We start from the raw sequence: 16788 nt of genomic DNA on the forward strand, positions 1-16788 counted from the left end.
CAATATCCTTATAAACCAACTCCGTGTGTCTTTACTTTCAGTCCCAACTACATCCCATGTTATTGGAAATATTTGGTTGTTCCTATCCTTTGCAATAACAACAAGTAGTTGTCCCTTAGATATTCCCTTCAAGAAACAACCATCTAATCCAATACATTTGCTGCACCCTTCAATAAATCCCTTTTTCATTGCTGCAAAGCAAATGTAGAAGGAGTGCAATAATTTTTTTTTATCTTCAGAATCTGTCACTTTTACCACACATATATTCCCTGGATTTGAATGAAGGAGCACATGTATATAATCATAAATATTGCCAAACTCCTTCACATGATAACCCATCACTTCTTTCAATACTTGTTTCCTAGCCTTCAAATAAATTTTTTTCCCAACATATAAACCCAAAATCTTCCCTTGCCAAATCTTGCATCTCCCAACCCTTTATGCAAGGTTGTGAAATTATCCTACTTCTATAGTATCGGGGATACTTGGTATTGCACATTGAATTTGTGTTGGTCTTATTGCAGTTATGCCTGGGATTATAAGTTCTAATAAAGAAATCACTAGATTTGGGCTCTTTGCTTGCAAACAATAACCAAAGACATCCACTAGTTTTGCATTTTACTCTAACTCTGTTTTTATCATTTGTAATCTTCTCTATCTCACAACCTCTTTCTATTGCATACCTAGTGACAATTTCCCTAAACTTATATACATTTTCAAATACCATTTTAAGTTGCCAAATCACCTTTTCCTATGTTGGATCATACATTACCCTCTTATTTTCCTTTCTTGCTTTCATGTTACCACTTAGGTTTTCTGATTCGTTACCACTCCTTCTATCACTGTCGCTCTCAAAACTATCAGCATTTGAACTGTCATAAAAAGGCTCATCACCAACTAACTTACTAGAAACATTTTATTTCCTTTATACATATCTTCAAACCCTGGTTCTATCCCAACTGGTCTAAGAAAGCACTCAGCAATAACTTTCTTTCTTGATGTTTTTTTCTTCAAATCTATTTAACTATGTTCAACTCTTCTTGCACATCACTACCATAATCAACCTCATGATCTTCATCATTAGAATTGTTGGATTTATCAATATCTTCAACATTACCTACAACTTATGTATTATCTTCTTCTGAATATTCATCTTCTATGTCAGAATCATTGTAACGACACGACTAGTCGTTTTGAGCATTTATACTTTGCTCGATGGTTTAAGGTCATGGATAGTTCCGTATAATGTATTATGACTTATGTGTATCATCAGATTTGGTTTTTAGGTGTTTTTGAATTAGTTTGGAAGAATGAATTTCATGTTTGAAACTTTAAGTTAGAAGAGTTGACCAAGTTTGATTTTTTAGTATTTGAGCTCGGTTCAGAGTTTTAATGGTTCTGTTAGGTCCGGATGGTAATTTTAGATTTGGGCATATGCCCGGATTTGCATTTGGATAATTCTAGAAGATTCGGCGCTAATTGGCGAAAGTTAAAAATATAAAGGTTTGGAATGTTCATAAGTTTGACCAAGATTTGACTTGATGATATCGGGTTCGGAATGTGGTTCAAGAAATTGGAATAGCTTCCTTATGTCATTTGGGACTTGTGTGCAAAATTTGAGCTCATTCCGGGTTGATTTGATATGTTTCGGTACGAGTTTTAGAAGTTGAAAGATTTAAAGTTCATTTTGTTCGATTTGAGGTGAGATTCATCATTTTGATATTGTTATGCGTGATTTGAGGCATCGAATAGGTATGTATTATATTAAGAGACTTGTTGGTATATTCGGATGGGTTCTCGAGGGACTCGGGTGAGTTTCAGATGAGTTTTAGATCATTTCCATGTTCTTTGGCACTGCTGATTTCTGGTGTTTCAGGCCTTCTTTGCGATCGCGAAGATTGGATCGCGATTGCGTAGTGTATTGTGGGAGCCAACCTTTTCCTTCATCGCATTCACGACCATTTTATCACGTTTGATATCTTTGTGAGGCTTGGGCGTCACGTTCGCATTCTTATGTTCGCGTTCGCATTGAGTTGAGATGGGAAGCTGGGGACTAGGGAGAATGTCCTCGCGTTTGCGAGTTTCTAATGCGATCGTGTTAGGTTGGAGCTGTTGTGCATCGCGTTTGTGAGGACTATGCCGCAAATGCGTAGAATATTTTTGGTGGCAGTTTATTTTGTTCATTGCAAATGCGATGGTTTTTCCGTGTTTGTGAAAATTTCGCCTTGGCAGTACTTATATAGTACTCTATTTCGGTGGTTTCGACCATTTTAGCATATTTGGATCTATGGAGCTCGGAGTGAGATTATTTTTAGGCGATTTTTACCATATAGATTGGAGTAGGTGTTCTCTACTCAGTTTGATTATATTTCATGAATCTATATTTATTTTTTGCAATTGGTAGATGATTTCAAAAGAGAAATTGGAGGTTTTTATCTAAAATTTCATAAAGTAAATTTTTGAGTTTTGAACATTGATTCAGAGTCAGAATTGAGTGAAACTAGTATGGTTGGACTCGTGATTGAATGAGTTATCGGATTTTGTAAGTTTTATCGGGTACCGAGGTACGAGGCTAAGGTTTAACTTTTTGGTTGACTTTGGATTTTTTATTAAAGATTCGACCTTTATCATTTGGAATTATTTTCTTATGCATTATTTGATGTATTTGAGTTATTTTTGGCTAGTTTGGAGCCGTTCGAAAGTCAATATGCACGGGATGGTATTTTTAGAGTATTGTTTGGCTTGCTCGGTATTGGATTCGGCTTGTTCGAGCTAAGTAACACTTCTAAACTTGGTGTTAAGGGTATGAATATCTGAATATACGTGTTATGTGTTTGGTGTTGAGGTGACACACATTCTAGGTGATGAGCGTATGGGCGTATACTGTGTGAATTATGACTCGGATGATTCTGCGGTACCGTGTAGTATTCTATCTTATTTTTATCCATGAAATTCCTATGTGCTAGAATAATTGAGTTGTGATCCATGTTAAAAATCATGTTTAGGCTATGTACTTATTCTGTTGGGACTTACTAAGGTCATTTTTGTTGTCGGGTTATTTGTTTAAATATGAATTACATATTCAGTCATATTCATTCATTTGCATATCATATCTTAGTCTCTGTTATCATCATTGTTTGGGTTAATTGGCATGAGATTGTGAGCCCGAGAGACTAGAGAGATTGATGACCGAGCTGAGGCTGAGGGCTGGATTGTAAGTGATATATACGGTTCGGGTTGCACACCGCAACATGACTTATGGTTATATGTGGATCGGGTGGCACGCCGTAACAGGCCTTATGGCTATATATGGATCGAGTTGTACGTCGCAGTAGGCCTTATAAGCTTTATTACTATTGATGAAATCGGGTTGTGCGTCGCAGCAGGCACCGTACAGTGCTGAGTGACTGAGTATGCCGAGGGATTGAGCATGATGAGTGGGAGTGCGAGACAATGAGATTGAGTGCTCTGAGAGTATGAGTACATGAGTTCATCACTATGATGCATTGCATTGACATGTATACTTGACATACATGCATAGAGATGTATTTTCTCATGCTACACGGTATTGTGACATTCATGACTTCACATGCACATTGACATGTAGGCATAGAGATGTACTTCCCTCATGAAAACCTGATATTGAAATATTTTATCTGTTGTTGAAAGTTTTTGGAAAAAATACAGCTTTCTGATATATCTACATTTTCGTGAATTCGGTGAAGGATTTGGGTTTTACTGTTATACTTGAGAAACATGCATATTTTTTCGTAATTGTGAACGAGCTGAGCATCATGTCTTTGAGTTATTTCTTATACTACTTTTATTATATTGTTATGAGTTGTTGGCTATTGGTGTTGGACTCCTACAGTTGTCCAAGCTCGTCACTACTTTCATCTTAAGGTTAGGTTTGTTACTTATTGAGCACATGAGGTCAGTTGTACTCATACTACACTTATGCACATTGTGTGCAGACTCTGAATGCTGATGTTTTGTGCATGTCGGGAGCTGGAATTGAAGACGTACCTGCATTCCGGTCATAGCTGTCTCTTGTTCTTGGTAGCTTTAGAATTATTAATCTATTCATGTATATTTCAAATAGATGATGTATTTATTTCATACCATCTTTGTAAATTCTAAATCTTAGAAGCTCATGACTTGTACAACCAGTACTTGGGATTTTGGATATAAGTTCAGTTATTATATCTTTATTTGTCTCGGTAAATCTCATTGGTAATGGATTGCATTTAATTGACTTACCTAACGGGTTGGGTAAAATACAATCACGACTAGTTGGATTTTGGGCCGTGACAATCATCATTGCCTACTAAGGAGTATCTAGGAAGTTTTTCTACAATATTTGATTGTTCATGGGGTTCTATTTGATCACTTAAATCAATATTTTAAATTTGGAAACCTAAAGGTACATTTAATTTGACCTCACTAGTCACATGACTATTCTAGACCACATTATCTCCCTTATGGCATACGTAAATGTCTATTATATTCTTATTACTTAACAATAAACAAGTACCAAGAAATCCCTATTTTTTTCAATTCTACCAAACTGCCACCCTTAGAAGATACTCCCTCCGGTGCACAATAAGTGACCAATTTGCTTTTTCATTTTGGTTCAAAATAAGTGTCCAGTTATGTAATCAAGAAAGAATTCAATTTGTTTTTACAAAATAACCCCTATATACATATCCCTAAAAAGTTTTCTTACTCATCACATTAAATGTTTAATTAGGGGTAGTTTAGTCATAGTAGGTATTTTTGTATAGAATTTAGTATTTTCTTAATGGGCGTGCTAAAAGCAAATTGGTCACTTATTGTGAACCGGAGGGAGTACAATATATATTTTTCCTATATTGGTAAACCCAAAATCCTTGGCATAATCAACAATTTTTTGAACAGATAGTTTGTCCGTATCCACATTAAAAGAATATTCAATGTTCCTCCCAACATAAACTGGCTCTACCTCAAAGCATACAACCAGTATAAAATTTTAAATTCAGATATTTGTCTGTCATTACCCTAAAATAACAATAAAAAAGACAACAAAGAATAAGGCAAAAAAAAAATAGAACAACTTTGGAAACCAACATAAAAAGATCCGAAATCTAAAACTAACAACAAGCAATATGCATGCAACTATATATTCGACAAATCAATATCAACAGGCAGAAAGATGTAACAACTCAAAAAAAAACCAAAATTTTCTGCTACAAACTAAATCGCAGCACCTACCTACCATAATTTCGCAACAAAAATAATAGGAAATAAAGAATACGACCTGTATTGAAGCTATCTTCTTTAACAATCTTCAAAATCTTCAAACATTCTTCAGAACCTTGAGAATATTCAGGACCCTAAACCCTAATTTTTTACATTGATACACCAGTAAAACCCTATATTTATTTCCAATTTCGAATAACAGCAATAATAGACTAGGAACTCGGTGGTAGAAACCCTGATTAATGGAGAGAATCGATACTTAAGAGAAGGTGTCTCTCATCTCCGATGAGAGTGTTTTCGGTGAGAGCAAAGTGTTGCTGAGAGAAGAAATAACCGACCGGTTATAATAAACCCCCTTTTTAATTTTTACCACATAATTAAATTAACTATAATAAGTAAGCCTATTTAGGGTATTAAGTATCCACGTGGAATGCCACATGCCAAGTTTTAAAAAATATTTAGAGCGTGTATGATATGCATTAGTAAGAGTGGGATAGAGGGAGGGGTATTTTATTATGAAGGGGATATAGTTCATGGGGGTTTCAGGGATACTCGATATCTTAGGTAGGGAACTGACAAAAATCGTATAGTTTAGGTGAGTTTGAGGGTATTAACTATTTTTAATGTGTAGAATAAACTAATAAGGTGATTGATTTGAACTTGAGATTGTTGGTAGGTTTATGACAAGAATTGCCTTTTGACGAAAAGGTGGCAGGACCACATCCATTTGGTCGAAAAGTTATACTGCCTAATTATATAGAACATGTGTGTGCGTAGTTAAACAAAGAGAAACTATCAGTTATGTCAGCCTGTAAGCAAGTTAATACAAAAACGAGTCAATTCTAAAAAAATACTATCAATACTAGTCAAATGCTCTCAAAATTAGTCAATTAGTTATTCATAACAAAAAATATCAATTTTCTACTTTCTTTTGAGCGGGTGTTGTTGAATAGATTGGGTACATTTTAACGAGTTGAAATTCAATTTTGGGATGATTTGGTGGAGTTTTGAGGTAGTTTGAATTTAAAATTTAAAGTAGAACATAAACATCGAAAAAGATGATATGTGTATCACACTGTGTATCATTTGTGCATCGCATATGTATCATATATGTATCTCATGTATATCCATCTATTCATGTATTGTGAGATACGTGCTTGATACACGTATCATAGAGAAAATTTCAACTCGATTTCAACTACTAATTTTGGCTCAAAACTAGTCTAAATCACATCCAATCTTCCTTAGATTTTGTATATTGACTTATCTATATATTTTTAATGGATTTCACCATACCCATTGAAAAAAGTCCCTTTTTGTTTAGTTTTTTTTTGGAATCTTATATTTTTTTTTCTTTGTGTTTCATCACCTTATTTACTACCTCATCTATGAAATTTTCTTTCAATCTTATGTCTAATGTTGTTGATCACACTTAAAAATATGGAATAAAATCTTTGCGTGTGATTTTTGGAGATAAAGAATTCTTATTTATGTGGGGGTTTTTATTTTTGCATAAATTTGGTTAATTTTGATAAATTTGTGATTAATGGCTAGAGATACGTTTGGGCTTATTTTGACCGTTTCCTTAACATTCCCTCGAACAAATGACTTCAGCTGGGCTAGAATCCAGATGCCATAATCCAGCCCATTTAACTCCGATAGACAATTATATAAATCCATATTTTACTAGGGTTTTACACTTTGAACGAAGCCCCGTATTTCCTCAGTAGCCGTCTCTTGCAGGTTCTTCTCCCTCTTCCACTTTCCCGTCTCTAACTTACTTTTACTGATGCATTGTCATTTCCTGATATCTTAGTTTACCCATTCAATCACTGTCTCTGCTACAAGTATGTAAAACTCTGAAATTTTCATGTATACATTCACGTTGTTTTCAGAATGAATTGTTATGTAGTACCAATTAATTATAGAAGCAAATGCAATATAGCTACAAATATTTAATCTGAAACTACTTTTTGAAAATATCAACGATGCATTCGTTTTGTTTTCAGAATGAGTTGTTATACTTCTACCTATTAATTATATGCCATGTAACTACGGTTTTCTGAGTGTTTATTACGTACGAGTGCGTGTGGGTTTTTTCCTTGGGACTGTTTGTGCTTATAGAAGAATATGAGTAGTTGATTAGTTTAAGCTGATTAATGTTTTCATTGGTGACACATAGGAGGAGGAGAAAATGTCTCACAGGAAGTTCGAGCATCCAAGACACGGTTCTTTGGGATTTCTTCCCAGGAAGCGTGCTGCCAGACACAGGGGAAAGGGTATTATTACATTCTTTCTATTATTACAACAAGCATTTTTAAATAATTCTGAATTAATGTCTATTTTGTAATGACACTTTGATCACTGACTATAAGTTTAATTATGTAAATATTGCAATAAACAAAATCCTCTGGTTATTACTGGATTAATTGTGCTCCTGTTAATCATTCATGGATCAAAACATGCTATCCATAATAAAGTGTATTTATGTAGCCATACGGTAAGATAGCTTCTAAAGTATACTCCTCAATAAAATCGTTTTCCATTATTTGCAGAGGCGAATCCAGGATTTAAATTCTATGGGTCCAATTTTTAAGATTTTTAACATTGAACCCATTATATATTTAAAGTTATGGGTTCAAATCTATTATTTTTGCAATTTAATGAATTTTCACACATTAATTTCTACTCCGCCTCTGATTATTTGGTTATCTTAAACCGTTGAAAACATTTTCCTTGCTGAAAATAAATAAAACAGTTTACTTGTGATGTTATTTATGAGCATCCATCACTATGAATATGTAAAACTGTTCTAAACCTTTAATACTCATAATATATCACTAAAACACCACTTAGTGTGCTATCCCATCTCAAGAGGTATTCATATTTATTTCTTAAAAATTAATTTATACTTATTGTGCCATGTATACAGTTTCCACCTGAAGAATATGTTTTACATGGAAGTACAATATTTTGTTTGGAAAGCATTTTACATCATACCTAAACACACACTCATAATTATGTGAGAGATGCTCATTTTTATCCTTTTTAAACGATTGCAGTGAAGGCATTCCCTAAGGATGATCCAAGCAAGCCCTGCAAGCTAACCGCCTTCCTGGGCTACAAAGCTGGCATGACTCACATTGTCAGAGATGTTGAAAAACCTGGATCAAGTAATTTATCTTTTGTTAATATATTTTCATTTCAGTTTTGATTTAATCCATATCTTTCTCGGTTCTTCATTAGTATCTTTGGCTTGATAAATTAACTGGATTCATAAAGAAGCAGTATCATGTTGATACTTCACTTTAATTTTTTATGCTATTATTTTTTCACATTCATCTGGTCATTACAGAACTCCACAAGAAGGAGACATGTGAAGCTGTCACCATCATTGAAACACCTCCAATGGTGATTGTTGGTGTTGTTGGGTATGTGAAGACACCTCGTGGTCTTCGTTGCCTGAACACTGTCTGGGCTCAACATCTCAGTGAAGAGCTTAAGAGGAGGTTCTACAAGAACTGGTGCAAGTCCAAGAAGAAGGCCTTCTTGAAATACTCCAAGAAATATGAAACTGATGAAGGGAAAAAGGATATCCAGACACAGCTGGAGAAATTGAAGAAGTATGCTTGCGTCATCCGTGTTTTGGCTCACACTCAGGTAATCTTAGTCCAATATCATCTTCAACAACAGCTATTCCTTTTAGTGTGCCTAGAAACACCTGTCTTTCGGCCCAAGAACTGTGTTGTGAAAATACCTCTATTCTAGATAGAATTTGATTTTCAAATCGTGTACATCTCATATAAATTTTAGATAAAGAGGTAGTGTCAGACATCCAATGCCATCCCTATATTGGCTCAGCAGATAATATGGTTTTTCTCCGCCGGTTATGTTTGAAGTCATAACCCTCAGGGTTGGCCTGGTGGCAATTGACTTGAGCCTTGGGGTATGCTCCCTTCCAAGGTCTCAAGTTCGAAACCTACTGGATGCAAACAATTTCTGAGGGCCATCAGACTGGGTAAAACCTGAATTAACCATAGTGCACTTGCGGGAAACTCCTTGCCGAGGGCCTGTGCACCCCCGGGATTAGTCGTGTCTCATAGAGACTTGAACACCCAATGCAAATAAAAAAAAAGTCATTTTGGTTTATACCTCATTCCAAATCCTTATTAATGTTTTTGAATATTTTTCAGTGTCTTAGATATGTAAACAAATAAGATAAGCTTACCTAGACTCGATATAATGGGATTGCCTTTTTCAAAAAACTGGCAGATAAGGAAGATGAAGGGTCTGAAACAGAAGAAAGCCCATTTGATGGAGATCCAGGTGAATGGTGGCACAATTGCTCAGAAGGTTGACTTTGCATATGGTTTCTTCGAGAAGCAGGTTCCAGTTGATGCTGTTTTTCAGAAGGATGAGATGATTGATATCATTGGTGTCACCAAGGGTAAGGGTTATGAAGGTGTTGTAACTCGTTGGGGTGTGACACGTCTTCCCCGCAAAACCCACAGGGGTCTGCGTAAGGTTGCTTGTATTGGTGCCTGGCACCCTGCTAGAGTTTCCTACACAGTTGCCCGTGCTGGTCAAAATGGATACCATCACCGTACCGAGATGAACAAGAAGGTTTACAAACTAGGGAAGGCTGGCCAAGAATCCCATGCTGCCATAACTGATTTTGACAGGTATGCAACATTGCCTTTTTTCCTGCTAAAGCTTCTCTTTTCCTACAAGGGGGTGCTCGATATTCTACTTATGTGAACTAGTGCTTTTGCGTGAGCAATTGCACATCTACGATTGCTCAAAAACCAGTCAAGCTGTTGCCTTATGCTGAGAATGTCTTATATTCTGCATGTGGCCCGTGGTTGTGTGCTTTTTACCATATACTGTACCTTCGATTGTACTGGTTCTCTTTTTCTGAACCATGATTACTTTTCATTAATGTTAACAGGACCGAGAAAGACATTACTCCCATGGGTGGATTTCCCCATTATGGTGTGGTGAAGGATGATTACCTGTTGATCAAGGGATGCTGTGTTGGTCCTAAGAAGAGGGTTGTAACCCTTCGTCAGTCCCTGCTCAACCAGACCTCTCGTGTTGCTCTTGAGGAGATTAAGCTGAAGTTCATCGACACATCCTCAAAGTTTGGACATGGTCGCTTCCAGACCACTCAAGAGAAGCAGAAATTCTATGGCCGGCTGAAGGCTTAAGTGTTTCAATATTCAAGTCATTGGGTGGAACACAAGTTATTATTGCTGTTACTCTTTATTTTCATCGGGTGTTTCAGAAGACAATTTTGACATTTTAAAAGCTTTCTGTCGCCATGAGGATTCTAGTTGAGAATATTAGTAATGCAAAAGTTTTGTTGTTGTGGTTCAAAGGCATGATTATTACGTGAGAGTTGAGACCTTTTTGGGTTTGGTTCTATGCCATTTGTGTGTGTTGCTAGAATAGCCATGCATATTAAGGTATGATTTTTATTAAGCTTGCCTCTCTTAATAATTTGGATGGAGGATCAGTCACCATCCTGATTTAGAAGGGCATAAATTGAGAGAGCTCTCCACGAGTGTTCTCATGAATCATTTCGAGGGTAAGAAATGCCATCACTTCCGTTCCTTGCCCATGATCGTTTCACACAGTTCTATCAGATCCTATATTTCATTTTATTCAATTTAGTTTACTTTTGGTAAGGGGAAGAAGACAAGGTAACAATAACAGGCTCTACAAATCAAATTTCATTATCTGATTTAGACATGTTCTAATATTTCGATGATACACAACCCATTTGTGACATTCTCATGAATACCTTTTTATTCCTCTTCTACCTTATTGTTATTTAAGAACTTAAACCTCTGCCTCAGGCTATGAATCATCTCTGCAAAAGTTTCCTTTTTTGAGATAAATTCATGTCTAATATGTGTTACTTAACTTCAAGTCTCTTCATTTTTTTTTTTAAATTTTAAAAATGTCTTAAAAAATATATTTTATCATTGGATTGTTTTCTCATCTACTTAATTCATTTGCTTATTTGGTGAAGGTAATATTTATTCCAAAATGGAAGTGATAAAAACATTTTCTTCTACCTCTGGATGGCATAACAGAAGAAATGAGCCTCGTCAATCAGAATATCTCCTAGTTCTCGATTTACTTTTATGAAAAGGAAATAATACGATGTGGTTTACCTTTAATTTCTGAGAGAATGTCTGTTTACATAAACGTAATACGTTACATACTAATAGGACACTAATTAGAGCAGTAAATTAAGATGATTTAAGTTTGTTCGTAAATTTTTAATAGTTAGAATAGACTTCTTAGCACTTAATCATTTTTTGTTTGACATTATGAATTTGATGACTGCTTCGTTTTTTATTTTTATTTTTTCCCTTACTCCTTGGACACTGTAAATATTAATTCAGTTATAGCTTATATTAGAGAAGTTACTCGACAGGATATTTCACTTGTTAGGGTAAAGTTGCAAGAAAAGAAATAGATACAATAATGAAAAGGAAGCACATCTCCGACACATAAGATTCGAGAATCCAGAATTCATTTGGCAAAGTTACAGAATCAGATTCTCTCTTTAGAGTCGAAAGAGACAGAAAAATAAATAATTTATCCTAAAAATAAAATATAGTAAAACTAGTAGATGACAATGAGTCGTGGCATAACAATGTATTGAAAATACAATCAGTCCAAAACTTTACAACGCAGAACAAAATTTTCTCCCGAAAAAAGAAAAGAAAAGAAAATCCAGTTAATGAATAAATGTTTTTTTGACTAAAATTAGTTGGCTCAAGAATCTTGCTTTTAGTATTCTTTTTCCTAAAATAACTTTCCTTTTGAATTTGTTTTTTTTTCTTTTCTTCTTATACCAAGTCCAACAAAATAGATATGCTTTAAACTTCAGGATTAAGTAACAGTTACAGAATCATACGCTTAGACCATCGAATCCACATTGCTTGTATGTGAGAGCCTGTTTCCTAGGGCTGATCACTATTGCGCAATCCACTGATACCTGTTCAACACCATTTATCATGTGTTACATTTCTAAACATACAGTTAGACCAGCCACAAATCAAAGGATTAAAGTAATTAAGGAGGGGAGCTTCCGGCTATGGAGCAAGTAATTCATAAAAAGGGATTCAAAAAACTACTAGATTGTCACACCTAGCAATAGCATTTGAAACTGTGCTCAGTGCTCTAACAGACTTTTTGAACTCCCTTGGATACTACACTAGAATTTTCTCTTAGGTCAAGAAGATTCAACAATTTATATATAACAAAAATAATTCATTTTTATCCATTTGTTAAGTATGATTTTCTGGCGAAGGGAATTTTATTGAACCCTTGCCGACACCTAGCTCCACGTCCACCTCTCGCTTATGGTGCAGGTTGTACAGTTGTAGCAAAGGAGGATCATCACTTGTGTGTAGTGTACTTGGAAGTTAGACCCACTCTGGTCTGTCCGGGATTCTTTCAAGTCAGTAAATGCTGAATATCACTACACTTGCTAATTCTTTGTTGTGACGATGGACGGATTTGGTATAGACATAAACTTTTACCCACTGGACTCAGCCACTACCAATATGCATCTGATGAGAATTGTTGCTTATAGAGTTGTTTTTCCAGGTGGGGGAATTAGACTGTTGAAGATGGTAAAGTGGACGGGATGTCAGGGTAATTCCCCCTCCACTGCAGATTACGTTAGGAATCCAGGACTTGCAAGCATAAAGCATCAAGAGAAAAAACTAGCTCAAGAATTACAATATCTGTTCACATGAGAGAACATGGGACTAATCAATAGTCACAACTCACTGGAGAGAGTTCCTATAGCCATGACCTTTTTCTTACCTCTCTACCTATTAAGAGTTATTAAGAATAGCATGCTTGTTTGGAAAATAGCACTCGGAGGCGGAGCTACATCACATGTATTGAAGGGGTTAGATTGAACTCCTTAGCTTCATCTTAAATTATATCGACAAATATAGTGAAAACAATTCCGTATACACATAAAAACTATTGAATATAGCTCCTTGATATAAGAGAAGCTTCTTTTGTAGTGACAAAGGTGACTACAAAATTACTTTAGGTCACAAGTTCAAATCTCAAGCTTCTAATCTGCTTTTAAAATTCCTAACTCCACCACTACATGCACCAAGTCCTCCAGGAAGCAGCAGAGACTGTGGACCATGTTAGTTTAACTAAAATCAGAGCAACAAATTAGAAGGGCAGCTCAAGAAAGTAGGAATAGCAAATGGGGTGGGGCAGGGCAAAGTCTTAATGGGGCAGGGCGGGGCGGGTCAAAACACATTTTCAGAAAATAGTAAATGGGGCAGGGCAGGATTTTAGCTCAAACTCACTTGTGTGTGCTTACTTCTCTAGCTATTTTAGCATCAACACATTTGGTGCCTCAAATTCTTGTCGTTTTGTTTTCTTTTTAAAAAAACTTGTTTTGTTTGCTTGCTAACATTTGTTAACTAGTAGCATAATTGCAAATATAATAGTTTTATAAAATATCAAATTGTTTATTAACGATTCTACTTTATGCCTAGCAAATGATGATAAAAATTTATACATTGGTTGGAGCAAGTAATATACAATTGTAGTATAGCTCGTGAATCTGTTGCTATAAAGAAAGTCTTACGGGATAGGAGGTACAACAACAGAGAACTTCAGATTATGCGCACGCTTGATCTCCTAATATTGTTAAACTAAGACATTGTATAAAAGAAAAAATTGATGGTATTTTTTATGGTATTGAAATTAATAAACTGATGTTGTATTAAAAAAAAAATAGAGGAAATTAATGGAAGTGATGCTTTGTCATGCAGTTTTACAGTCAAATTAGTTCACTAACTTCAGAAGTATGATAACTAAAGGAAACAAACCATTCCAGAAGTGATTTAAACAATTAGCTATTTACTTGGAGTGGAACATTAATATAAGGAAAAAATTAGTCTTTGATAAATTATATAATATTAATAAAAATTTACATTTATTCAATCAATATGCACAAACAACTTTTATTGACATGTCAATTTTAAATATTTAAATAGAAAGTTGAAAGGGTAAAAGAAATTAAAAGCATACTGCAAAATAAAAAATAAAAAATAGTCTAAACGGGGCAAAGCGGGGCAGGGCAAAATCCTGACAAAAGGTTAAACGGGACAGGGCAAATCGGGTAAACCTGCCCGCCCTACCCTGCCCTATTTACATACCTACAAGAAAGTCTACAAGGCAAAGGCAAGACAACAACGGCAGAAATTAGGAGCAGCAGCTCAAGAAAGAGAGTGTATAAGGCAAAGGCAAGACAACAACATGGCTGGTCTAAAATTTGAATGGTGTCAAGAAATGTCAGTATACAAAGAAAATCAACATGAGAGAAAAGAGCAAGTTCCATTCAAGACAGGATCCGTACCACACTCTAATACTAGGTGGACAAATTGTACTGCCCACTATAATGGTCTACTACCACACTACAGCTCACATTGTTGCGTTCTCGATTCCAAAAAACTACGGCAAACACCCAAATCAATGCAGAATCTCGTACTCACCTCGTCTCAATTTATACAATACTCTTTTATTAGGAAACAAACGTTAACATGTTGATTTATTTTTGCATTGGCGACAAAGATCAAACAAATAGTAGTTGAAAAATTAGTTTAAGAGACAATACATTTCAGCAAAATTTAAACTTGATCTTGAATTTTAATGTTACTGGCAAAATAGTCTTGACAAAGAAAACAAATGCATTACTAGTATAAATTTAGTATGTGAGAAAATAGAGAAACTTAAGACATATTTTGTTGCCAATAATGACCTACTAATATACTTGGACATGACAGGTTAAATGGGTCCCACTACATATCAACATTACTTGTTTGTATTGCTACTTAGAGAGAACTTAGACAAAAATATTCCACCGCTAATCATTTATCTCAACCCCAAATAAAAATAAACATTGAGTTCCAATTTTCATTTTCCCCCCATTTATGCACGATGTTTTAGGAACTATTTTCATTTTTAGTCGGCGCCACAAACTATTTATATTCGTTATTTGAAAAATATATAATTTTTGTATATAATATACATAATATATATATATATATACAAAAAAATATATATATATATTTCGGTAATTATTTTGAAAGCGACTATAAAATATAATTATTTCATTTTTTTTTCCAGTGATGTCCATTCATGTTAGATATCTACAATTATCCTACTCTTGAAACAAATCCAAAGTGCACTTAAGACTTAAGTCCAATATATAACTCAAAGCAAACAAGAGCAGGATTTCCATTAATAACAAAACTTTTGAGAGTAAATAATAAGAGGATTTTAGCAAAATCCTACCGAAAAAGGGAGAAGATAGTGGCTGTAATATTAAAGCAAAGCAACAAAATACTAACCTGCACACCGGGTGAAGTAAGCCCAAGGATTCGAATCTTAGCTCCGACATCACCCAATACCCGTAACTCGACCCGGTCATTCAACGTCGCGTCACGAATCAAATCCGCGGCGTCAGCTTGGAGCAAGTTAACCCGATCCACAACAATGGTAGTTTCGACCCGCTTAACGCTATGAGCTGGCTGGTAGAACCCGGGTACGGTGCCCCGACCCAGAGGAATCCCACGGTACATGATAGTGAACCGCGACTGACCGTACTTGATTCCCACCTTGTTATCATTGAAAGCAGTGAAAACCATGCGAATATTGAGCGAAACTGAGGCAGATGACGTGGCTATCGCAGCTGGATTGGGAGTAATTCCGACGTACTGAACGCCAACTTGTTGAAGATCGAACTGGGGTTTTTTGGGCTTAACGGCGAGTACTATTACAAGTATGATAGCTAAAATGAGGAGAAGTAAGAAGGAGAAAAGGAGGAAAAGACAACAACAACAACCTTTGATAGAAGCTTTAGAGGAAGAAGAATGAGAAGGGTAATATTGAGGGTGGTGGTGGTGGTTGCCATTGATGTTATTTTGGGTAAGTGTAGAGGTCATTTTTTGTGTTAAGAAAGATGATGATGGAGAAGGAGGAAGAAGAATAGTTGGGGAAAAGGAAGACCCACCAATCTCTTCCTCTCTCTTGCTTTTCCTGTACTCCTTTTTCGACTTTGCTTTGCTTTTGGAGAGAGTGAAGATGGAGGGAGAGAGAGAAAGAGAGCGACAACAGTGTGTGAGAAAGAGTACTGCGTGTGTGTGTATGTGTGTTTGCTTTGAATTTTAAAAAGGTGGCATCAAGGTGGGCTAATTTTTTGACTTGGCATTCTTGCCATTATTGTTTTTGGTTCCTCTTTCCTTTTCCTCTTTTTTTTTTTTTTTTTTTGTGAAAATATGAGAGGAAATTATACTTCTAATAATTTATTAGAAGTGTTGCTAGGACAATATCTCATCCGTGTATGATAGTAATAACAATATACCTAGTATATTCTCACAGTTTGGGTAGGATACTATGTATGCTGATCTTAGTCCTAACGTGTGTAATTAAAGATATGTTTGTTTCTGATAGACCCTCGACGCAAGGAAAAAAAGTATATCTAGTATTCAG

The 16788-nt window shown here is 35.4% G+C and overlaps 2 protein-coding genes across 2 annotated transcripts; one reads left to right on the forward strand and one right to left on the reverse strand.

The window, feature by feature from the left end:
- Positions 1-6913: 6913 nt before the first annotated feature.
- Positions 6914-10615, forward strand: LOC104234946 (large ribosomal subunit protein uL3). Its single transcript, XM_009788602.2, has 6 exons — positions 6914-6981; positions 7421-7517; positions 8301-8411; positions 8594-8898; positions 9511-9920; positions 10187-10615. Exons 2-6 carry the CDS (start codon positions 7433-7435, stop codon positions 10443-10445), a joined length of 1170 nt encoding a protein of 389 aa, XP_009786904.1. The 5' UTR covers positions 6914-6981; positions 7421-7432; the 3' UTR covers positions 10446-10615.
- Positions 10616-11707: 1092 nt separating this feature from the next.
- Positions 11708-16439, reverse strand: LOC104234945 (NDR1/HIN1-like protein 26). Its single transcript, XM_009788601.2, has 2 exons — positions 15648-16439; positions 11708-12250 (listed from the first exon to the last, which is right to left on the reverse strand). The coding sequence occupies exons 1-2, from the start codon at positions 16239-16241 to the stop codon at positions 12164-12166; spliced, it is 681 nt and encodes a 226-aa protein (XP_009786903.1). The 5' UTR covers positions 16242-16439; the 3' UTR covers positions 11708-12163.
- Positions 16440-16788: the final 349 nt, after the last annotated feature.

The sequence above is a fragment of the Nicotiana sylvestris genome, chromosome 1 (assembly GCF_000393655.2).
Source record: "Nicotiana sylvestris chromosome 1, ASM39365v2, whole genome shotgun sequence".
NCBI lineage: Eukaryota > Viridiplantae > Streptophyta > Magnoliopsida > Solanales > Solanaceae > Nicotiana > Nicotiana sylvestris.

Bases quoted from the DNA above. Each gene is read 5' to 3' on its own strand.
- LOC104234946 (XM_009788602.2), top strand. From the start codon at position 7,433: ATGTCTCACAGGAAGTTCGAGCATCCAAGACACGGTTCTTTGGGATTT. The intron at 8,412-8,593 runs GTAATTTATCTT...TGGTCATTACAG, and splicing joins TGTTGAAAAACCTGGATCAA to AACTCCACAAGAAGGAGACA. The intron at 8,899-9,510 runs GTAATCTTAGTC...AAAAACTGGCAG, and splicing joins GTGTTTTGGCTCACACTCAG to ATAAGGAAGATGAAGGGTCT.
- LOC104234945 (XM_009788601.2), bottom strand. From the start codon at position 16,241: ATGACCTCTACACTTACCCAAAATAACATCAATGGCAACCACCACCAC. The intron at 12,251-15,647 runs GTTAGTATTTTG...GGTGTTGAACAG, and splicing joins TTACTTCACCCGGTGTGCAG to GTATCAGTGGATTGCGCAAT.